The sequence below is a fragment of the Coloeus monedula genome (assembly GCF_965178545.1).
Source record: "Coloeus monedula genome assembly, chromosome: 25".
Classification (NCBI taxonomy): Eukaryota; Metazoa; Chordata; class Aves; order Passeriformes; family Corvidae; genus Coloeus; species Coloeus monedula.
The window spans coordinates 6,267,736-6,292,365 of NC_138805.1; the positions used below are offsets into that span (position 1 = coordinate 6,267,736).

At 52.2% G+C, this 24,630-nt stretch overlaps 1 protein-coding gene across 4 annotated transcripts in view; it reads left to right on the forward strand.

The window, feature by feature from the left end:
* Positions 1-803: 803 nt before the first annotated feature.
* Positions 804-24,630, forward strand: part of CADM1 (cell adhesion molecule 1) — a 135,720-nt gene continuing 111,893 nt past the window's right edge. For all 4 annotated transcript variants that reach the window (XM_082296846.1, XM_082296847.1, XM_082296848.1 and 1 more), the window contains exon 1: positions 804-936. In XM_082296846.1, the coding sequence (XP_082152972.1) occupies positions 828-936 (109 nt within the window). In that variant the 5' untranslated portion in view covers positions 804-827. The remainder of the gene's footprint in view (positions 937-24,630) is intronic.

Here is a 24,630-nt window from a genome sequence, read left to right on the forward strand (position 1 = left end):
CATTGTCAGCAATTCTACGGTTCTATTCCTGGTGCTGTGGGTAGGAGGAAAGCTTGGACCCTTTCCGGGTGGGATGAATCCTCCGGTGACCCCGGCCGCTCCGTTCGCAGTGTGTTACGGTACAACTGAGCACTCAGGGGAGTGGGAGGGGGCAGTTCTGGGGCTTTACGTGTTAATTTGCGCCATTTAAATTCGTTGCTTGGGCGAAAAATCCGCAGAAAAGGTGGATTTGTTGCCGGGCTGCGGTTACGGAGCCCAGACCGCCGCCGCCGGGGGCTCGTGGGCTCCGGCCTCTCCGCTCCCCCGGAGCCGCGAAGGCTCAACACCGCCTCCAGCGGCGCGGGGCCCGCCCGGGCTGGGCCGGGGGACACGGTCCCGCGGGGAGGATGAACGGGGACAGCGCGGGGGCAAAGACACCGGGGGGAACTACACTCTGCTGGACGGGGGGATGCTGAGGGGGATATTCCCGGGATGGAGAACGCTGGCGGGAGTGCACCGCGGGAGGAAGGATGCTGGGGTGGTACCCCGGGAGGAGGGTGCTTTGGGGGGCAGGGGGGGCACGACCCTGGAAAGGGGGAACGCTGGCAACGGGGTGAAAGCCGCGGCTCGGGCGCGGCGGTGCGCGGCTCAGCGGCGGCGCGGGGGCGCGGCCCCGCTATGGCGCTCCCGCCCGCCCGGGGGTCGGGCCCGCCGCGCTCGGGTCCCCGCCCGCGTCCCCCGGCCCGGCGCGGGGCGGAGCGCGGGGCGTGTCCCCGGGTCCCCTCCCCGTGACGCGCCATCTCCCGCGGGCGGCGCGCGGCGGCGGCAGAGCGAGGCAGGTGCCGGCGATGGCGGGTCGCGCCCAGCCCAGCGGCCCCGCGGGCAGCGGCGGCGGCGCCCCGGGGCTCCTCCCGCTGCTCCTGCTGCTCCTCTCCGCCGCCGCCATCATCCCCAGAGGTAGGAGGGACGCGGCCCCCCGCGGACGGGCGGTACCGGGGCGGGCGGCGCGGGGAGGGGGGTTCGCCCTCGGGGATCGCGGCGGCGCTCGGGCAGCCCCGGTTGCGGCGGGTCCGGGGCGCGCCCGCCCTCCATCGCCCCGGGCCGTGCCCGGAGCGCGCGGTGGTCCCGGGGAGGCGCCCCCGGCGGCGGGAGCGGCGGACGGGCTCACCCGCGCGTGGCGGCGCGGCGCGGGCAGCCGCTGCCGGTTTCCATGGAAGCGGCTTCTCCCGCTGCCCGGGGGGTCATCAGCGGCCCCGCAATTAAAAACTAATTGCTTTGCGCGCCCCCTTTATCCCCCCCCCCCTCCGCCCCCCCGGTGTTTGCGGCGGCGCGGGGATGCTGCACCCCCGCGGGAGCGGGGAACCTGTTGGAATCTGAGTGGAACTTGCGCGACGCTTCGCTCTCCTTCTTCCTCTCTCTCTCCCTCTCTCCTCTCCTCTCCTCTCCTCTCCTCTCCTCTCCTCTCCTCTCCTCTCCTCTCCTCTCCTCTCCTCTCCTCTCCTCTCCTCTCCTCTCCTCTCCTCTCCTCTCCTCTCCTCGCCTCTCTCCCCCGGTGCCTGCGGGGGCCCTGCCGCAGCCTCGCCCCCCGCCCCGCTGGGCGCGTTCGGGGGCGATCGCCCGTCTCGGGCGCTGCGGCTGGAGCGGGCGTAATTAAATGAGGCTAACGAGGCCCCCCCGAGCGGGGTCGGTTGGGTTCCCTCCGCGGCACCCTCGGGTGCAGCGTCCCCGGTGCGATGGGCGAGCCCCCCACCCAGCCTGGCATCGCTCCCCACCGAGCCCGGGAGCCGCAGCAGCGACCTGCGCTCGTGTCCGATGGCCTCGGTTCAAACATCCCCCGTTAACGCCGTTCACGTTTCCAGTGTGTCCGTGGGGCGGCACGGGGCGACATGGCCGTAGGAGAGGGTGCCGTGTCCGGGATGTTTGGGAAGAACAAGAGGCCATTGAGCGATCTGTTGAATCCCGCTCGTAGGAAAGGGGGGACGAAGGGGCCGCCAGCCCGGCGAACAAAGAGCTTTATTCACAGCCTGTGTATATGTCCATGCCTTTCCCGGGCGGCCTTTTTGGTGGGATGGTGCCGGGCTAGAGCGCCGGGGTCGTTTTCAGCTCGTTCTCCCTGCGAACGGGGCCGGGGCTGGTGCCCTCCCGCCGGCTCCGACAAGGGCTGCGCTTCACAACTGCGCTCGGTCGCTCTGGGCAGCCCCGAAGGGCGACTGTGCCCCGATCCCGGCGCTCCGCAGCCCGGAGCCCATTCCGGGGAGCCGGAGCGATGGAAAGGAGCCACCGCGCCGGCTCTTTGCGCTGCGAGCCGGGGAAACGCTCCGGTCCGGCTCCCCGGTGTTCCTGCGGTCGGTGTGTTGTAGCTTCTCAGATGTTTTGTCTGAAGGTGCTGTTTGTGTTTGGTGTTTTTCGCTGCCTGGTGAGCCTCCTGCCGGTGTGACCTGGGGACCCTGGTACTGAGAGACGCCCAGATTTGAAATAGGAGCCCTGCTCTAGGACGGCCACGTTCATCCTTTGTTTTGCTGTCTTGCTCACATCAAATTCTCTAAGAGCAGATTTTTATCTGGAGGCCGGAGTGATCCCCCGGCAAGGCTCAGCCTGTTCACCACTGCTCAGCCAGCTCATGGAACTGTGATTTGGGATCGCAGAGCTGCTGAAGGGAAACAAAAGCAGGGCTGGATGCTGGCTCGCAGTGGCTGTGCCTGACCCGTGCACCGGGGTGAGAAGCACCGCGCAGCGTGAGCTGAGGTTGTGGTGCTTTAGTGGAAGACCAGATATTTTGTGGTTGCGGTGCTGTGTTGTGAACCACGGGATAAAATCCCAAACTGTCTGCGTTTAGGCAAAATTTCCTTACAGTTGAAAACCCTTTTTTTCCCATTTTCCCCCCCATTTCCCCCCTTTTCCAAGCTATCAGTGTTAGCTTCAGTGTTCTGCGAAGAGAGAATTAGTGTGTGGCAGCAGCATCAGCGCTGAGCGCTGTCGTCGTATCTCCCGCACGGTTGCCACCCAAGGCACCGCGGTGCCAGCGCCGTGTCACCGCCGTGGTGGCACCCCGTGATGCGGAGCGAGGCTGAGGGCTCTGCTGCCTCCTTTCACGGAGGCGATTGGAACAGCAATAGGCAGCAGTGGGACTTGGTTTGAGCTGAGCCGGTACCCTGGGATGAGCCTGTGCGTTCGCATGGATCCGTGTGTTTGTGTGGTTCCTCTCTAGCTGCTCTCGATGCTTTGCAGTTAATTGAGCTCCCTGTGCAGCCGGGCGAGGGCTGAGGAGTGGTCTCGGCTCGCTCCGAGGCGGATGGGTAGCGCTGCGCTGGAACTCGGAGTCTGCCTGCGGTGGGGAGCGCTGGCACACGGCACTTCAGGGAGAACAACTTTCCAGCAGAAGCCATGGGAGGTGTTTGGAGACGGCGTCGGTGTGGAGCTGCGACCTGGCCATGGCACAGAGCTGCAGGGGCTGGCCAGGGGTGGTTGCGGCTGCAGCCTCCGTGTCTGCCGACACCAAACCGGCCCCGGAGAAGCCCCCCAGGAAGGCAGCGAGCGCTCCCAGCGCGGCTGCGCTAAGCCAGGCTCTTTGTAAACACAGAGTGAGTTTCCAAGGAGCCTTTGTATGCAAGCGAGGCGAATCTGCTCGTCCCTGGCCTTCAGCAACACGCGCTGCGTTCTGCATGCGACGCAAACACCGGCGGGGAAGGGGCTGGGGAATAAAGTGATCCATCTGGGTTGCAGCTTGGGCTCATTTGTCTTGCGTGTAGGCAGTTGAGCCCAGGTTTATAAGCACGACAATCTGGTTTGAAACCACTGCCAAGGAGGCTCCTGAGGATGGGAAGGCAAGGAGATCGCTCTGCTCCGTGCATGCTCTGCTCTGAGGAGGGGGTGGCTGTCGGCGCCTTCGGCAGGATGGACATCACCAGGATGGACGCTGTTGGGATGGACGCCGCCGGGATGGCACTGCCGGGATCCCCTTGGCACGGGTGGCTGCTGTTCGTGCACAGAGGTGGCTGTGGTGGCGGGAGGCCGGAGCAGAGCCGCGCTCCCCCGGGGACCCCCGGCCGTATCAGCGGCCGCTCTGCTGATGCTGCGCTGCCGTCGCCTTTGTTTGCCTTGCGCTGTCTTTCCTGGTGTGTAAATAAAGAAGGCTTTGTAATCAAACAGCTCTGGCTCTGTCAGCCGGGTGCTTGGCGAGCCTTCCCCTGGCCCTGCCAGGACCGGTGGGGCCGTGTCTGTGCCGTTGGTGAGCTCTCTGCCCTATTGCTGGGTAGAAAATGGGTCAGCTCGTTAACCCTGCGTCTGCCTGAGGCCACCCGGAGTAAAACCTGTGTTCCAGCCTGGATACACTTTCTGTTTGAATGGACCATCCAAGCACTCCTCAGAACACGTTTGCTCATAAAAAGCAAACCCGCCTTCCTGTGTGTAGGCAGAGTTTTCTGGATGTTTATCTTTAATGGCTGTTTTTGTAGGGATTTTTGTCAGACTTTTTATAGGGGTTTTGACAACCTGTTCCTCTTCTGGGGTTTGGTAGCACCTGGTGGTACTTCTGTCAGGAAAGCAGGGGCTCCCTCCTGTATCCAAACATTTCGGCTCCTGTCTGTGGCTCCAGATCCGAGCAGGCTCCAGGAGCGGAGCGTGAGGCTGCAGCCTTCCCTGGAGCTGGTCCAGGAAGTGAATACTTAACACAGTGGTTTGAGAGCACAAGCAAAGCTGGACACGCAGCTGGTGTCTACTGAGAAATTGGATGCTACGTGCTAAAAAAAATAAGTTGTGCTTTTTTCTCTGGGGAATGTTGTGTGGTGCAAACCCACCGGCGTTAAATACAGGGACACTGTGGAAACGTGCCATGAAGGAGAGACCCTAGGTGGAATGTTGTAATTAGGAGTGGTATGTACTTGTTTAAGTTCCATAAATCAGTCTCTTTCCTGGGATGTAATTGCACGCTGCAGAGAGCAGCTGCTGCTGCGGTTCCTGGGGAGCTCCACCACAAACGCTTTGAAGGTCGCCCAGCGTGGGCTCAGGCGCTTCAGGGCAGCGTGCTGGGGAAAAGGGTGGGTTTGGATGTGTGGCAGGCAAGTTGGAAGGGAAGTACCACGAGGCTTCACTCTCAGCTCCGGTAATTGGAACGCAGTGAGCTGTCGGCTGGGGCGTGCGTGGTGCCTGGCCCTGCCGAGACGAGCCGGCGTTTGTGGTTCAGCCACGAGCTGGATTTAGTTATTCCAGTTTTTAATTTGCAAGGGCAGGATGAGCCCCAGCTGTGATACTGTGGCTGCAGGCCACTCCTCTGATGGCCCTGCCCATGTGTGACCACCACCCGCCTGCTTTCTGTCAGCCTTTTTTGCCGTGGAAGCAGTTTTTCTTCCTGGTGTCCTCGTTACCTGTTGATTGTCTAGGTTTTCCTGCCGTGTTGCACATCAGGCTCTCACATCTTTGCAGGGTGTTAAGCTGGGTGTTGGGGAGCCCCACAAACCACTGTAGGCTGCTGGATGGGGCTCTGAAAACCTGAGTTTTGTGTCAGTCTTTTTCACTCATTCCAAATTACAGCAAGGAATACAAATCCCCAAGGAGATTTGGTTTTCGGGGGTTCCCGGAGCCGTTGCTGAGCCCACACCACGCGCTCGCCCGCACTGTGTGGCTGGTGGCTGCTTGCGTTTGAAACGCTTGCCTGGGTTGTACCAGGGACATTTGCTGCCCTCCACTCCTGGTTATTTTAGACCAGCAATGTCCCTCTGTAGGGTTGGGCTGGCTATTTTTACCCTGTGGTGTGGTTTTAATTTACTGTGTTCTTCTGTGGTTTAAAAACTTGAGCATTACAAACACTCTGACCTTTACCAAATTCTCAAGGTGAATCAGTAGAATATTTGATACCCCATTAAGTTCCAGTCTGAAGGATCAAAGAGATACTTAGGCACATCTCTTTGCTCAGAGATATAAAACTTTTGTGGGCTGTAGCTTAACTGGAAAATGTCTTTAGTTTTGCTTTTTTAGGTATTTTTTTGTCCCTGGAAGTGCTGGCAGCTCCTTGGTGTTGTTGGTTTGCCGACAGCCTCGCATGCAGGTGCTGCCTTCTGGCAGGTCTGTGGTGGGTTTGCCTTGGTCCTGCCCACGTTTGTGGGTCCTGCTCAAGTGACACAGCCCAGGTACCCCCTCCCCTCTTAGGGGCAGTTCCAGTCAAGAGCCAGCATTGGAGGGGGAATAGTCTCTTTACAGTAGATGACTGCCAATATTTTTTTAAAGCCCAGGTGTGCATTTGGCAATGGAAAATAGTTGTGTTTGAAATGCTCCTTCTCTGCCAATCTCAGCTGTGAACTTTGCCCTGAACAGTTACACTCCTGACTTGAGCCTTCCATAGAAAGTGTCCCATTTTCTGGAGCCCATGGCTGAGCAGTGGCAGCCTTGGGGGATGGAGATCTCTACCTGCAGATCAGGGAGATGCCAACGAGCAATCAGAGCCAAGGCTGCCCACGGGGTCACGTTGCCTCCTAAAGTTATGCTCAGACTTGACGAGTTGGGTGTATAAACCCCTGGGTTCGTGTTACATCTGGCATAAACCGCTCTGATCTCATGGTGTCCTCTTTTAGCAGTTAGTGAGCACCTAAATCTGATTTATGATCTCCTCCAAGGTCTGCTTCTAGAAAGGAATTGTCATTGCATTCCCCGCGTTGTCAGCAGGGCTCTCAAGTCAGTGGCTCTGACTGGACCTCTGCAGTGGGGGCCTTCCCTTCACAGAGATGAACTTGGGTGCTAATCCCAAACGTGATGACTCTTGGACCTGAGAGACCTCAACATTTGGTACAGAAGCAGACCTTTTTGTTAAAGCAGTAATGCTGTTTGTAGAGATTCATTTTTCATGGACAGCACGAGACTGTATTGGGGCTTGGCAAGCTCCAGCAAGGCAGATCTGGTACTGTGGGTGGGGCTGTCCTGGCTGCCAGTGGCCTGTGTGACACCTCATCTGCGAGGTGGGTGCATCCCAGACCCCCACTCTCTTCCAGCTCTTGAAGTGTATATATCCCTTCTCCAAAGCGTGACAGGAAGAAAGAAATATGAAGCAGCAAAGTGACATTCCCTCTCTCTGCTTCTCCCCCCGTGCAGCAATAGAAATACGAGTCGGAGTCTGCAGCGTCAAAAGAGAGATCAGAGTAATCGGATCAAGCATGAGGAACTGCTTGTTGCTGCTTCCCTGTTTTTAAATGAGGCTGCCTGGCAGCTTCCCTTTGCAGAGCACTTTCAACATTGGTCGTGTTCAGCTTTGGAGCTGAGGTTGCAGCAAAGTCGGGCTCTGTGAGAATTGGGCTGGAAAGGGAACTTTCCACGTAGCCTCTGGGCTAACACACAGGAAAAAAGGCTCCCTGTGCCTCCGTGGCCCTGGTTTTGTAGCTGAGCAGAGGCACATCTGTCCTTAATTCTGCAGAGAGAGCGCCCTCACTTCATGCATTTATCACAGTGATGCTGCTCTGGGATGTGCTCCGTGATGCCGATACATCCTTGACCTTGGAGAAGCAGAGTGTCTTTCTCCAAAGCCATTCCCACCTCACTGCCCTGGTGCAGCACAGGATAACTCTGGGCAGCAACTGCCCTTTGTCTGTGGAGAGGTATCGCTCCGTGGAGTTTGGTTGTGAGGTTTTTCAGCGAATTGTAACTGGCTTCATAGTAATGAGAACCTGAAATACGCACATTTAGAGAGCTGTTGCTGTAGCTGGGTTTGTTTTGAATTCTCGCTCTATTTTGCTTGAAAACACGGTTGGAACTGTTTGTCTGTGTTCCCATTGCCTCTTCAACATCTTCATTCATGTTGGCTAGTGCAGACATGATGTTAGAAGCTCGGTAGAGGCAGGGAGGCTCCTAAGGGTTACCGCTCCTGCTTTTCCCACTCTGTGTGGAATTAGATGCTGTTTTCAGCTGTTTGAGGATAAGGCCTTGCCATGCACTCACAGGCTTTTTTAAGCAGAAAGCACACTGTGCTGGTTTGGGTGTCAGCAGCTCTTTAAAAGCCTTCATGCCAAGATCTCTCGCTGCCTTCCTCGGGGAAGGCTGTGGGATGATGGGGTAACGTGCTCGGTGCCGAGATCCCGAGCGATGCCGTCTCCCGTTATCGTTTCCTGGTGACAGCCTGACTGGGCTCCCTGGCGTTGGGGGACGCTGGTTGACAACCATCAAAGCCCTGAATGCTTGTCATCATCAGCCGTCAGCTTTGTCAAGCGGAGCTGCTGGGGGACTTGTTTGGGTTTGTTAGGACTCCTCAGAGCCAGCCAGCTTTTCTGGGGTGGGTGCAGCAGGAACAAAGTGAAACCCCTGCTTGCCATGGGAAGAGTTGTCTTGGTGTGGCTTGACAGCAGCTCTGGGTCTCCAGGCAGATTAATTCCTTTGCCACCCTCGTTTGTTGGCGCGCTGTGCAGAGTCTGGAGAAGCAGCGTGCGGTTCCCCAGGGTTTGCCGGGAGGATTCCTGTCCTGGAGGGCGAGAGGCAGCGCAGATCCCTGTCTGGAACAGAGCAGGCTGTCAGGCACTGTGACACCCCTGTCCCGTGTAGATGCTTGCAGTGACTTGTGCTGGGATGAGGTGGGACCTGTGTAACCTGCTTCTGCTTCTTGTCCACAGTCACTGTTGGAGGGTGGATGCAGGGAAGATTTCTCTTGGTGCATAAAATGCCAGTGTGATTCTCCTTTGACACTTTTCTGCCCTTTGTTTACTGTGATTTTACTGACTGCTTGGAATGAAGACTTGCATCATTCGGAGTCTGTGTCTGCAGGGTCACGACAAACAATGTCTGTTCTTGCCCTGTCACAGTTAGGGACCAGTTTTCCTCATCTCCTGGTCTGTGGGTGGCTCTGAAGGAGACGTTACTCATCCCCGAGGAGGCAGAACCACTGAAAGCGACTCCCACGCTGAGGTTGCTGAGCTCTGTCCACACAAACAGCTTTTCCTTCGATTTAAAGGTTTTATACTCTTAATCGTTCCATAGACTCTTTAACAGAACGTCCAGGTTTAATCAACTCCCTGAATCCATAACTGCCAGGTATTGCTTCCTCAGCACGAGGAGCAGAGTCGCGTCTCTCCCTGGGAAGAGTGAAGATTAAAGCGGGATAGATGGGAGATTAACAGCATTCCCTTCAGACATCGCCAGGGAGAGGGGGAGACACTCTGAGATGAGGAATAAAGGGAATACTCGGAGGCGAATCACTTACTGCTCTGTAGGAGTCCACGGAGCCTTGTAAACAGAGGGTTTATAGCAAACCTAGTGCTGTGGCACTCTGGGAGAATTTTGGATGCACAGTTAAGGGATGACTCGCTCCTCCAGGGTCTCATTAGCAAATTGCATCCAAAATTTCCATGTTAACACAACATGATGTGTGTGGAATGCAGCTCAGGAAGGTCAGATCCAGCTGTCTGGTTTGGGATACTCTGTTTTGTGTTGAGGTTGGGTGGGTCTATTGATCTCATTCCCGTTTTGGAAGGGGGAAGCAAGAGTCCCATTAAATGGGATTTTAGTGTTTCCTACAGAACGACTCTTTTTCAATTCCTACGAGAATAAATACCTTGTGGACAACCTGTTGTATTCACAAGTCACTGTTTCTTCCTCTCCCTCCCCTCGTGCACTGCACCCCTCAAAATCTGACTTCTTTGGACAAGGCACGATAAGGGAATTAAAATAGTTCTCTGTGGGTGATGGGGGTCTGTGGGGGTGTAAAAATCCTGTCCAAAGGTAGGGAGTGGCTGAAGCGATCCTGCAGGAAATAAATGAGGATTAATAAGCTGTTTTTAGCCTGGTCATTTGCTTCTTCCCAGGGAGAGCCCAGTGGAGTGGCTGATCCAGTGCGTGTCCTGAGGGATGAGGGGATTTTGTGCTGGAATTAATGTGGATGTTGGTGAGTGTGCATGGACAAGGAGGATATTGGAGGAAAGTGGTGGGATCATTCCCTCCTCCTGGATTTCACTGCCCAAAGAGCGAACCTTGCTGAAAACTGTCCCTGAGTCCTCTGGGAAACCTTTGGAAATGCAGCTCCTTGTTGCTTTACGTGAAATGTCTTTGTAGCAGTTGAGGACGCCGGTATCCATTAAAGACACAATCCAAAGCCATGTGAGGGTTTTAATAACTTGGTATTTTTGTTGTGCCAAAAAATCCAATTACATACGGAATCACTTTTCCTTTATAAAGGTCTGGGAAAGTGTTTGCCTAAGCTGCTGTAGAAGCGGCATTTCAGTGAACCAGCTGAAGAGTCATTTTTGTCAGTTTAATGGGTGTAATAAAATGGTCCATCTTGGAGGGGGTAAGGGAGGGGGGACAGAAAAGCCTCTGAAATTGGGATCTTTTAATTTTAAATTGGTTCCTAGGACTTACAAGGATTTCAAAGGCAGATGGAGAGGGAAGAGCTCTGGGTAGGTGTTGAAGCAGCTTGTCCCTGTTCTGAGAGATACACAGATCCTATAGATGAAATGTTTATGAGATGGACATGAAGTGTGCACGTCTACACAGAAAATGTACAAAGCCGAGCACAAGAAGGTGGTGTGGATGGCTGAGGGCTCGTGGCTGTACCAGGCAGGGTGGCCCTGGGGGCTCTGCCATCAGCTCCATGGTGTTGTCAGTGATCTTGGAGTGCCATCGGTGCTTGTTTCCCACCCGACGTGGTTTTGTTTGTCTGGTCTCTTCTTGGAGTGGCTTTTTTCAGCCTTCATTTGTCCAGATTATCAGCATGCAGAGGAGAGCTGCCTGGTATTTACATGATTTAGTTGTAAATATGGTTAAGTGTTGATAGATATTGTTGTCATAAGTGCTTACAGCTCCTGGACTGATTACTGAATTTCTTATGTGGAAATCTGTACAAGCTCGGCGTGCAAGCAGCTTCCCAAGGGAAGTGCGAGGAAGGAGCTTGTGGTTTCCGTGTGGAAATCAAAGCCCAGATGTGGCTGGAGTGGGTGAATTTATGGGGGAAGTATTGTCGGGTTTGGTTGGCAACAACTGGGGTTCCGAGGCTGTGATGAAGGGAAAATAAAAGGCTCTTGTTCGCTGTTTTTGTGGGAACAGATGCTGTTCTGTGGAACAACTATTCGGGGCTGATATGCATAGGGAACATCTGTAGGGTTATACACCAGGGGCTCAGGCTGAGGGATGTGCATCGCTGCCACTGGGTTGAAGGAACAAATGTGTTATTTGCTGGTAGTTTTATTTTTAATTGACTTATAGGCTCTGCTTGAACCACCCTTGTTTAACAGTCTGATTTCCAGAATGCTTTACATCCCTACTCAGAAACCTGAATGTGCAAATGAGTATTTCTGGGAAATGTCTCTCTGAACACAAAAAGCCTGGATTTGGCAGAATCCTCTCCGGGGGCTGCAGATTGTGGAGGGCTCTGCAATCTTGATCATGGTCCTGAAAACCTGTGTATCTTGTGCATTTGCCCACAGAAGCAGAGATTTGTGGGGGTGATTGGGAGTTCTGAGGTGGGAATGGTTATTAGGATAAAGCATAGGAGGACAGGCCAGTTGTGTTGTGTGTGGAGGGGATTTGTGGATGTGATGTTCAGCTCAATGCTGAATTTAGGGCAGAGATAAAAAGCCTCTCCCCACCCCGCTGTACTTCTCTGTGTAATGCCAGCACTTAAATCCTTGCAGCGCTCGCTTGGCTTAGGCTGTGGGAAGAGAACCCGGGAGCTGCATCCCAGATCCTCCGGCACCGGTGCCTGTCACAGCGCTGTACGTGTGACGCGGGAGGCAGCACTTCTGTGCTCGCCCTCCGTGGATGTGTGTCTCGGTTTCGAGCTGCTTCCTTGGGAGTACAGGCAAGTTGGAAGGAGCCTCTGTTCCCTCCCGGGCAAAACCTGTCCCTTTGGAGGGAGCTGGAGCGGCGTGTCTGGATTCGTGTCTGGATTCGCAGCGAGGTTTGGCACTTTGTTTGCCTGTCAGCCCCTTGATTCAGGACTGTTTTGCCTTAAGGGAGGAAAATCCCCAAAAACTCTTCACTCGTGGGGTCAGGAGAGAAGGGAGAAGAGGAGCCCCGAGTACTTAGTATGGGCAGTGTGAGCTTTGCGGAGTCACGCATCCAGATGGATTACATGAGGAACTTGACATCTTGTTTAAAAACAAATCATTCATTATGTAGCAGTGAATAATCAAGCATTACAGTTTCATCTCTGGAGGTTCCTTTTTTGGTTGGAATTTTGATAGTTCAGTAATTAAAAGCTGTAAGCTATTACACTGTCTACATGTTGATCAATTGGTAATTAAAAAGTTGATGATAGATATGGTATTTCGTGGGACTGGTTGGTTACGGTCAGATTTCCTTCGTGTGTTTTGAAAATTGTCGTTTAACTTAACACTTAAATGTTTTTCAATATTCATAGGCTGTTTTACTTGATTTTTATAAATGCCTTTTAATGATCACAATTTGCATATGCTAATTTAGAATGGAGAATCATTTAGGTTGGAAAAGCCCTGTAAGATCATCGAGTCCAACCATTAACCCAGCACTGCCAAGGCCACCACTAAATCATGTCCCCAAGTGCCACATCCACACAGCTTTTAAATCCCTCCAGGGGTGGTGACCCCACCTCTAGGCAGCCTGTGCCAGGGCTGAACAACCCTTTAAGGAAAGGAATTTTGCCAATACCCAACGTAAACCTCCCCTGGTGCAGGGGAAAGCCTGTAGATCTGCTGAGCCCCTCGCAGCTGAGGGGGTTGGAGGTGAGTTTGATAACACAATCAGGGATAAAGCAGTCCAGAATGAAGGAAAACTGGGTTGGTAATGGCCTCTGTGATGGAAGATTCATTGCTTCAGGAGTCTAATCTGAGACCAAAATGAAGCCCGAAGCTGACACTCTTCAGAGCATAATGCAAGATTTACTGCTCTGCCACGCTCAAGAGATTAAAAAAAAACCAACCAGCCACCCTCCAAACCACCCTTCCTGGCCTGCAAAACTTAGGGAAAACCGAGGGGTTTTGCTTCTTTTGAGTAAAAACAACCAAAATAACCCCAAACAAAATGCTTTTGCCCTGTGTTTGCCAAGGCATACAGAGTCCTCCTCCTAACGCTTGTGGCCCCATATGGAGCTGCTGGGGGGGGACGATTTGGGGGTGGCTCTGGCAGTGAGGAGCGTGATTGTGTGGTGGGGAGTGATCCTCGCCCTGCTGAGGCTGTGGACTGCCCTGGTGGTGGATGATCCTGCCTGGAAGCTGCTGCTGGGGTATTTGCTAGGTTGGGAATCCTTCTGGAGAGGCCCCCTGGCTGGGCTGGCGCTGGTGTGGGGCTGGCCCCGTGCCCTACCTGAGCTGCAGCGCTGGCACCATTCACCCAGCTTGGCTTGCACGGGGAGAGCTGTTCGAGGTCCCTGCCAGCCTGATCTAGTGGGAAACTCCTTCCCATCGCCGAGCCTGTCAATCCTGGAGAAGCCTGGAAAGGCGGGGGAGCTCATCCCTAACTGCACACCTGAGGAGGTGCCCGGTTTGGGTCGTGCCTCCTGCGTGGTGATGCACCCTTGGCACTGGACTGGTCCAAAGAACCAGAAAGCAAAAGCCCCAAACACTGGATGCTTCCAAAGGGGGAACCTTTTCCCAGCCCTCACCCCTGATCCCGGGGATGTCCTTCTGAACTCCAAGACAGAGTGAGTGTTCTGCATCCTCCTGGTGGTATCAGTGCCTGTAGTGGCTTCGCCTGCTCGTTGGGGACAGGGACAGTGTTGGAAGGGACCAGTTCTGCTGGAGCTGAAGACAAGAATACCAGTGCATCACATGTGTCCTGGAAAGCCCTTGGTTTAAAAACCACTTTGTCCTGAGACACTTGTTGCTTTGTGACAGCTGGTTCCAGTAATTTGTTTTTATAGGGCAGTTTGTAGTAAATGAATGACACGTTGAATATTTTAGCGAGATTTTAGATTATCTAAAGAATGTTTTCCGGTTTACTAATTGGTAGATAATGCTGAATACATTGATGCTGACATGAGCAAATGGATGTAAAATGATTTTGAAGCGAGCCTCATTAGAAGATGCTCTAATTCAGTCAACAGGAGATGTCAACTCGTGGCCGTGCGCGCTCGGACCCAACTGCGCAGCGCTGGCTTTTACAGGCCTGTATTAATTACAGGCAGACGTGGGGCTCTTGGTGAGTCTCATTACAGTCCCGATGACAGGTTCTGTGAGTTGCCCTGTTAGGAGGCAGTAAGTGAGTAATTAGTGATCTTGAAGAGCTCGTTTTGGCTTCTGAGCTGTCCTCAACCAGCCAAGGGTTGACTTTTTGAATCAGACTTTCTCTGGAAGATACCGAAGGGAAGCAAACCAAGGGTGGCTGAGGGTGACTGAAGGTGTGCTCAGGTGGGCAGGGTGCCCAGGTGAGTTTCTGGAGGCAGGCACTGGGTTCAAAAGGTTTTCCAAAGGCCTGATTCTCATGGTGTTACACGAGCAGTGTATGCTGCGATGTGCGGGGTGTTCCTCTGTGATCAGATCCTCAGGATGGCTCCTGATTAGCAGTGGCAGTCCAAAAGCACCTTGCTTTAACCCCAAAGAGGAGGTGGGTCTTATTGTCTCCTCAGGTAATAAATCCCTGCAGTGCCTGGTGCTCCAGGTCCCATTTGTTGTACGGAGCAGGAGATTTTTCACTCCCCCAGATTAGGATCTGCGTTTCTTTTGGGTCTTCCATCAATAAAATTAACTTTTCCCTTCTCTGTGCATCTATGAAGGATGTTGCTTTGCTCTCCTGCAGGCAGTGTCTGAAGTTTTGAATTCATAAAGCTGGATTTGCTCAGATCTCTTGTTTTCATTCCCTGGAGACAAAGGGGACGGTTGCTGCCTGTGCAGCTGCAGCCCAGCGTTAACCCTTTGTCCTTCAGGCTTTGTTTTGCATGAGAGGTCATGGGGAAGGTTTTACCAAAGGTGATAATTCTGTGGGAAAAAAACCCTATCTCAGCTCTTGTGTATTTGGAAATGCTCAGAAGTTAAGGGATTTCTGTAAGGTGATTGATTCTCAAAATGCAGCCAAGTGCGGTGGGCATCAAGACTGGGGGAGCCCTAAGAATATTTGGCAAAATACCCAAACCATCCAACCCAACCAACCAACCAAAAGATACTTCTTACTTGTCTGAGTAGAAATGGAGCAGTTTGGGATTAACTTCTGTGGGAGTGAGTCCTCAATTTCCCGAGGCTGATCTCTGCAGACACATGGCGGATAAAAGCTGCTGCGGGAGGAAAATGAGGGAGCAGAGTCCTTCACCAAAGCCGCTTTCCAGGCAAAGGATGATCAGGGAAAGCTCTTCCAAAAGGGGAGAAAACCTCAAAAACCCCCAGGCAATCAAGTTTCAGCTTTCCCCTGTCATCGTGGGCTTGCCAGGGGCATTCAGATGGTGGCTGGAGCCTCGCTGAATTTTCGCTAATGTCTAAAATTAATCAAAATGAATGTTATCCATTTAGTGCATAATCCCTTCTGTAGGCTGTGTGTAGGCATGATCAAGGGATGCCAAATGTATTACATTACCTGGGATATTTGGGGATATTTTTATTCTACTCAAAGTAATCTGCAAGATCTGATACAAAGAGACAAAAAAGGTTAGTTGAAAGCAGACAAGAACTGAATCATTGACTTGAGGAGGAACTGCATTGTGCAAGCTGTAATGCTCCTTCTTATTCATTACTGCAATTATAATTATGGAACCCAAAGTATTTAATTGGCCTCCCAGACTCTTCACACTGAATAGATTATTGTTACCATTTAAAAAAAATATCCTCTTATGCATTGCAAATACATGTGCGTGTTGCTCTCTGGCTCTCAAGAGGTTTCTTTGTTTATGTGATGAGCGATTAACTGAATTAGGGATCTTTGCCTGTTGTGTCAAACGAAAATCCAGCGCAAGAAGAATTCTTCCCAGATGTCAGGTGAATTAGAAGCTTTAAAAACAAAACTTCATGCATTAAAACCACCAAAACCCAGTGCAGTCAGGGCTGTTAAAAGAGTTTTCAGAAGTATGAAATTCTGGAGGGTGGGGTGAGCACTTGGAGCTGAATTCCCCCTGCTCTGGTCTCGTGGCAGTGGGCTGTGGGGTTGTGCCTGGTCCAAAATGATCCTGCCCCAGTTCATCTGGGAAGAGCTGGCTGAGATTGGCTTGTTTGATGCGACTTTGTGTCTTGTGTGTGGAACAAACAGACACGTTTAATTACCAGGCAGTAATTCCATCCACAGGGCTCTCGTGAGCCTCCAAATGCAGGCAAAGCCTGTTTATTCTCCATTAACAGCAGAAAGGTGCAGAAAGGTTTGTTTTTCCGCCCTCATTCCGGCATCCCTCGTGCCTCTCAGGCAGCATTTATTGTCCTTTCCCAATCTTTTAATGTTTGCACAAATGGAAGGACAGTGAGTTTGGATATACCCAGCTCGTAACTTCCCATCCAAACGGCTCTTTAATGGAGCGTTCCGCCGGAATTGCCGGTTCTCCTCGCTGGCTGATCCTCGCTGAGGGGCGGTGGGGGACGCGGGCTGAAATCGTCACACACAAAGATGCTGTGTGTAACACTTGGCAGAAGGAGCTGAAATTGGATTACAAGCTCCTATTCCAGCAAGTAAACGTCCACGGTGTTTTTTATAGCTTATCTCTATTCATCTCTGTTTGCAGGCTCTGCTTGCCAAGCGTTAATGTAAACACTCTATTTTGAGACGTCGGTCCATTTGCCTTCTGGAAATCCTTCTTTTATAAGGTGGTAGTAAAGTCTGTGCATAAAACCAAAATAGCTCTGTGGTCATAACTGCACTAATGCTGCCGGTGCCTCGTGGCTGGCGGCGCCGGCCACCTTACCTGGAGTCCTTGGGATTAGGGATGGAGCTGTTTGGGAACAGGAGCAACCAGCGCAGGGAGATGCAGCTCTGTGTATATATATATATATATATATATATATATATATATATATACACACATATATGATTTTTCTCTCTCCCCAGTGAGGCTGGAGATCTCTGATAGTTGAATTTGAAAGAATTCAATTGACTTTCAACTTACGGGACTTGCTTCCAATAGTCTCCTAGAAAAAATTCCTTAGAGTTGGTGCTCAGTGCAAAATGGGTGCTGGTTCAAACTCTTCAGGGGATTTAGGGAATGCTTTTATTGTGTTGTTGGTTTGGCCGAAAAAATCATACATGGAAAGATCACCTGAAAGAGATTAAAAAGAGAAAACGAACCAGTTTTGTGTGTCCAGCCAAGCAGTTGCGTATTCTGGTGGTGTGATATGTTGCACAATATTTTGGAAGAACGTGTAAATTCTGGGAAACATGGCCTGGAAAATGTGCGAAGAATCCCGGCGTTCTGTGAATGTGCAATCTGTGCAGTTCTCGGAGGGAACTGGGTGTCAAGTACTTAAGAATATTTACTGGTTCAGAGCCTTCTCGTGTTTATTTTGGGCTGCTTTGTGATTGGAAAAAAGCGTAAGGATTGAGATACTGCCTTGCCTCCTTTGAGAGGACCGACAGAAGTGAATGAGGAGATGAAGGCGGAACTTCCCAGCGGAGAGCTGTTTGCATGGGAATGAAACGAAAATGTGCCTTCATAGCGTCAGGAAATCTGTAAATAAAACCTGTTTTTCTTCCTCTGTTTGCTCCAGGTTCCTGAAAACTTGTTTACATATTAAAGGGTGTTAAACTGTCTTCCTTTGTGGCAGGTCTTACTTAGAGCTGGGCTGAAGCAGTGGGAATGAAAGGCTCCCATCACTGCTATGGATAACGGGGCTGGCCTTGTGACAGTCTCTGGGAATTGATTTGGCAGGGAAAATAAAAGATTCTTTTTATTTTCTGGCATTACCGTGAGGTCAGGGAGGGAAGGAAGGTACAGGAGAAGCTGCCTACACCCGTGTGGGGTAGGGGGACAGCCATTAAACAGGGCACCTTTCTGCTGCCACCCGCTTGGCAATGCTTCCTGAGATGAGAATTTGAGGTTGTTACTGATATTGGTGTAACAGTGGTGTCTGGAGGAGCTTGTTCTGATTTAAAAATGTAATTTGGCCCCACTGACTGCAAGAAAAAGGGATGAGAGGAAAGACATCCCTGGAAGTGTTCAAGACCCAGATTAGACAGGGCTTGGAGCAACCTGGTCTAGTGGAAGGTGTCCCTGCCCATGTCAGGGAGTTTGGAACAAGATGATCTTTAGGGTCCTTCCAACCCGAGCTAGTCCTGATTCTGTCACACAATAAACCCATGAAATTACATTAAATTTGAGACCTAATTGTGATGCCTTCTGAGAAGGCTCTTGGTCAGGCAGGAGCCTGTGACTGAAACGTGTTCAAGTGATGTTAGGAGTGGAAAGCAAAACACAGCTCAATCACACTGTTCAATAAACACATTTTTACTGGTCTGTAATACTTTGATGTTATGTTGGACTTGCAGTTTAGGCGTTGGTTCTGCAGCACCCTTTAACTCTCAGCCATCAGGGACCTTGGGATCAGGTGTGCTGTGCATGATCGTGTGAGCGATGTGTGTGATCAGCCTCCCTGGTGACAAATGGCAACTGTCGCTTAATTTTTATCCCCAATTATGTAGCTCCAGGACCCATTTTTCAGGTGGAATGTTGGAGCCATTAAGAAGAAATAAGTAAACTCTGCTGTATTCCATCATTTTTGGCAGGTACCCAGTGGTCTGTAGCCTTAATGTATGTGCATTTTTATGCAGGTATTTTTCATAAGGCTTCTGCCTGGGACTGGTTGACGCTTCGCTTGCTGACTTCACTCAGGGCAGGAACGAGTGTTAAGTGAATCCCGGGCCCGGCACGTGCAGCTCCACTGGCATGGGAGGTGTTTGATGCCTTCAGCTGCAATATTTGTAGCCTCAAGTAAGGCAAACTCTTCCCTGAACCGTAAATGCTGAGGAGAGGTGACGTTGTGTTGCTGCTCTTGTTTCACTTGCTGGATTAGGGCTGGCCGGGCTGGTTTGCGCCGTTCCCGTCCGGCAGCGCAGGGATGCTGCCGGAGCTGCCGTGGCACTGGGAGCAGTAGTGCTCCATCCTGAGGCTCAGGCATTATCAAGCCTTGCCAGTTGCTCTTGGTGATTTCCTTCGAAAGCAGTGACCATTACAGCCCTGGGTTGCTGCAATATCAAACCAAGTAAGGAGTCCAGAGTGTCCTTGCCCCTCTGTTAAGGGGACAGAATTCCTGCTTCATGTGAACGTGTAGGATTTCCGAGCTGTTGGCTTCATTGCCAGTGAAAAGCGACGCGGTGATTCGTGGACAATGTGACATTTGCAGAGGTCGTTTGAGGGAAGCCGGATTTCCTTGGGAGGGCTGACAGAGTCTGTGCTTGGCCTCAGCTGCACTTTGGGTGACGATGGAAGGTTTTGGTGAGAGGCCCTGTGGCTTTGCTGGGAATCTGTCCTTGTGCTTTATATGTGTTTCTTTATGACCTTGCTAAGTTGTGGGAGCAGCCTCCAAGTTTCCCTGATTCTTTAGCAGATTGATAGGTGAATATTCACATAAAAACACCTGAACCTGACGGGTGCTGCTGAGCCGGTGGGATGTGTGTCTTTCCTTGCTGTTCTTGATGTGACGAAGATGCTCCACTTCTTCTAGAGGAAACATGGGAGATCAGGATGTGTTTTGTTTCCAGAGATTTTGTGACAAATTTGTCAAATTTGACCTCTCAAAAAATGGTAGAAGAAGTTTATCAAAACACTTGTGAGGGTAATGTCGGCTATAAACTCGCTTTTAACACTGGGCAGCAGAGGATCCAAACCCAAATCCAAGCCTCCGTGGGTCTTGTTTTGGGAGCAAAATACACCTTTGCGTTTTAAAAAATGCATCTAAAACCATCAAATTCTTCCTGATATGAGCAACCAAGATCATGGAAAGGTGGCTGAAAGAGATTAGCTTTATTTCTGAGATAGGATCAGAACCATTAGATGGTTTCTAATTTAGTTTTGAAAGTCCTCCATTTGCAGGGGATCCGGTGATGTTCCTGGCAGCTTTTGCCCGTGCTTATCTGTCCTGGCAGTTTTTGTATTTCTAAGTTTTACAACTATTATGTTTAAATCTTCCTTGCTGGAGAGGTGTGTGCTGTAAAATTGCTCAATGGGATTTTGACAGGTGTGTGCAAATTGCTGGGGCCAGGCCAGAGCTCACCAGCTCTGGAGCGGCTTCCCAGCTCCAGCCTGAGCCAGGAGGGGAAAAGAATTCAGCAAACCCCGTTCAGGATAATGTGATTTGCTGCAAAAGTCTGTATTTTTAGGATGTTTACTACAGAGGTCTGAAATTACGTGGGCAATTTGTTGCCCTTGACAAGAGAAAATGTATCTCCGGTGAAATTTCATACTAAAAGCAATCTTTTAATGGACCTTTTCCTTCCGAGCTCGGTGCTGTAATGGCACTGCCTGCACTGTAAATCAAGGTGCTCCTTGAGCTGGGACCGCAAAGCTGGGCTCGGGGCGGATGTTTCTCTTCTCTGGGGGAGCAGTTCCGGCACTGGAACCCAGCTTGGTTCATTATTTTCTGTGGGTACAGCCCGTGGTCTGTGGAAAAGAATCCTCCTGGCGCCAGGCTGGGGCCCCAGCAGTGTCCCAAGCCTGGGTCAGCACCACCAGACCCAGGGAAGCTGTGTGGATGCCCTGCTGCCCAAACCAGACCCAGGGAAGCTGTGTGGATCCCCTGCAGCTGGAATAACAAGGGGTGCAGTGGGCAGGGGCTCCTGGGGCTCTGCTGAGGAGTGTGAGCTCTGCAGTGCAGCATCCCCAGCACACCTGGACTGTGCTTTCCCTGCCCCATCCGGCCCCTTCTGTCCCGCTGGAGGCTCCCAGTGGATCCACAGCCATTTTGTCATGGGCCAGGTGTCAGAGCACAGAAATGTGCTTTCAGATCCCAGGGACTTGCTGGGACAGCTCCTGTGCTCAGACACATTTGCTTGGCAGTCCAAGGAATTAGTGCTGGGTTTTGTTGACCCACCTGTTCAGGGGGAGGTTTTTAATTACCTTTTTGGTGGCTGGCCAGCGGGATAATGCCTGTACATGTTCCTTCTCCTCTGTTTGGTTCCCCCAGCTTGAACACAAAGCAAGCATTAAATTGCCTTTTCAGAAGTGTGGCAGGCTTTGGAAGGGGTGCCTGCTCTCCCCTATCCGAGTTGTATCTCGCGCCCTGGGGTGCCAGGAAGTTGAATTTCAAGGGGAAAAGCTGAGCAAAGGCTTCAGGAGGAGCTGGCAGCCGGGATGCTGTGGCACTGCTCAGACAGCTTCCCGCTGGAGGGAGGCTTGGGAAAGGCTGCCTGGGCACCAGCTGGGACTGAGGGAAGGAAGGAAGGAAGGAAGGAAGGAAGGAAGACCGGTGCCTCCTGGCATGTTTGGACAGGGTCTCGAGTGAGCACTGGGAAGTGTGGAGCCCTGAGGTGTGTTTGTTCCAGTGTGGATCAGCAGCAGTGCCCTGTCGGGGCGGTTGAGCCGTGCTCACAGCCAGGGCTGCTCAGAGGCTTTCCAGATTCCCACTGACAGCAGCAGAGGATTGTGTGCTCGGACAGGCTCCGGGACCTGAACTCTGCTGATAGATTTTTCCATGCTTTTACCTCAGGCGCCCTTTTGTTTCCTCCTCAGTTGACTTTTTGGTGTCCACTGGCTTTTGTAACCCGTCCTTTGCCCCTGGAGCTGGCAGCAGCAGCAGTTCCATGTATGGCTCCTGTGCTCGCCCTTCTGGCTCCACTTTAGGGAGAGTGACGTGATGTCCAGGGGGCCGGGGGGCTGTGGGGACCATCCCACGGTGGGAGCTGTGAAGGAATGAGCAGGGCTGGGCATCAGTGTGGGGCTTTCAGCTGCTTTAATTGCCAGCTCTGCAGCCCCTCCTGAGTGTGTGCCCTCAGACCAGACCTGTCCTGCCTGCAAAAACTGAAGGTAAATGGCTGTGACAAAAGTGACAAACTCCACTAGAGCCCTCCTTTTTCTCCCCAGCTGCTTTGTCAAGTGCAGTTGCTCTGGATGCTCATGGCCGGAGCTGATGGCAAACCCTCCAGCAAGGATGTAATGGGGGCTGCTGGAAATCCACATGGATGTCTCTTCCACAGGCATGGATTCCCCTCCTCTGACTCCTTCCTGCCAGAGCCAAGCACCAAGAAGCACTCGGGTGTTCTCACAGGGATTTCAGTCTTGCTGATGGGATGGTTTCCTTAGTTATGGGGATGTCCCTGACATGGCGGGGTCCGGGGGGAGTTGGGCAGGTGTGGCAGCACACTTGGGCTGGTGAGCTGGAGCAGAGCTGGGGCACATGGAGCCGCTGCCAGCACAGTCGTCAGAGATTTCCTTGATGCAGAGAGAGATAACTCTGACCTTCCTCTGAGGGCTGTTAAGGATTAATGTTTGCACAGAGCTTTGAGTATGTCAGGCTTTATGTAAATAGCAGTTACAACTCTTTTATTAATTCCCTCCTCCCAAGTAAATAACCTGTCCTGTGTGTGGCGGGCGCTTGCTGCTGCCCGTGCGGGCTTCGGGGAAGGCAGCAGGGCTGGTGCTGGGGTGGTGCAGCACCGTGTCCCCTCCCAGGGCCACTTGGACCCCAGCCACATCTGCAGCCCCTTCCCAGGGCTGTGCTGGGAGCCCAGTTAGGCAGAGGTGCGGGTGTGCAGCCCTGCTGCAGCCGTCCCCAGGTGTGTGACTCAGCCCTGTCCCTGGGAATGCAGCAGGGGACATTTGGATCAGCCCCTCAGGGCATGCCACCTCCTTACAGCCACAAATTCTTTTGGGACTTCAGAGAAATGAGTATGTCCCTCCAAAATGCCAGTTCTAGGTTTAAATGTCCTGCCATTTTGTGCTGCACAGTGTTCTTGTGCAGAAGAAAATCTGCATTCATCCGTGTCATTCTGGACTCCATGTTCCATGAATTTATGACTTGGTTTGCTCTTAATGTGAGATGTTTAAAGAGGGAGAATTAATCTCTGGGGTTTATCTCCTCTGCCCTTGTGTTTGTGTGTCTCTGATCAGGCAAAAACATTGTTAGAAGAGATGTCTGTGAAAGGTTTGAGATGTGAAACTGACTGAGATGTTCTACTGCTGAGTTCAGGAGCTCATTTCCAAAACTTAGTATTGTGCCTAAAACCAGGGAGGGTGGGAACTGGCTCTTTGCCAGTTAGTTACTTAAGTTTAAGAGATCTTTGCATTCAAATTACTTATCTGGAGTGCTGGCAGGCTAATAAATTCCAGGGACTGTTCTAAATATTGTCAATCTCCAATGTAATCCTATTAAAATAATTGAGTATTTTCAGGGTAAAGAATTCCCTCATCCTCTGTCCCTAACACACAGGAGAAAACATGAAAGGCAGCCTGGAGTGTCCTCTGCACATCATTGAGCTGATACAGCTGAGATTCCTGGCTGTGAAGCTGTGAGATTCCCAGCAGCCAGGGCTTGGAGAGGCACAACGCTTGTACCAAAGCGGTCTGCGTTCCAATTTGTGCCTTTTTTATGGATGTGAGTGAGTTTTGTCCTCACTCCCTGTTTGTTTTGCCCTGGTGCACCTTGATTTCAGTGGGAGACTGGTGTTCCCCTCTGGGATTTGTTTTTGGAATGCAAGGAATGCCAAACCTCGTCGGGGCTGCTCTGCCCAGGTATCCTGTGGCATTCCCAGCGCATTCAATGCAAATGGGAAGCTGCTGAGCTCAGCGTGTCTGATCCTCTCAGCAGTTTCAGTCTGGAGTAGGTGGTAGCAGTTGCTGCCTGTGGTCTGTCCCCATTTAAGAGCCGGATCAGATCTCTGGTTCCTGTTGTTTCAGCTGAGCTGGGACAATGGACCCTCCCAGTGGCGATGCTGCTGGAGCAGCCCCCAGGACATCAAACGCAGCCCCTGTTGCTTTTTCAGAGTAGACAGTTTCTCCAGTTTGCCTTTTGATAATCTTCAAATGCAGGCCTGACCTGAATTTACAACATGGAGGAAGAAAACGAGAGGAAAAATATCTCCCGACAGCTTTTAAGGTGTCTTTGACAGCAGTAAACTAGAGAAAATAAGCACAAGTTCTTCCCTTCCCCTTTGCTTTTGTAGGTCACTTCAGGGGAAATCTGAGCAAATCAGAGAACTTCAAAAACAACCTCCAGCCCAATCGCTTCCACCAGGCACCCAAACCCCCCCGCCGCACAGCCCACAAACCTCACATTCTCCTTGGCAGCCTCCTGTGAAAACCATCTTGGAATAACTTGCCACAGAGAGGACATGAAGTTCCTTTGGTTTGGCAAAGTAAACAGGTTTATTTTTGTTTGCAGAAGGTTTTGCAGTGCAGCGCCCTGGCAAAGCTGGCCTGCATCTTTTCCTTGCCTGGATTTACCCTGGGGCCCAGCAAGTTTGAAAGATGAGGTCGCTTGGGAAGAGAGGGCGTGGGGGGGCTGCGTTGGTGGCTCCTGTCACCCTAACCCGCATGACTGTGAGGTGCCACACGGTTTGTTTTCCTGTAGAGCAGCAGCCCCAGCGCTCTGTCCCTGGCACATGCTCCATTTCACCCCCAGGCATAGGTTACCTTGGGTTCCATTGGTTTCTGTCGTGCTGCTCTCGGAGAGGCGGGAGCAGAAATGATCCCATAACTCAGCTGGGCTTGCCCTTGGAGTGATTTAGGTGGCTGGTGATGGCCGCAGAGCCGGATCGATCCGAGCTCCCGCTGGAGCTGGGCTGGGAGGTGCTGCTCACCTGAGCAGAGCTCCGGGAGCAGCGCTGGGGCTCCTGGCACCGCTCCCGCGTGTGTCAGTGCTCTGGGGAAGGATGAGC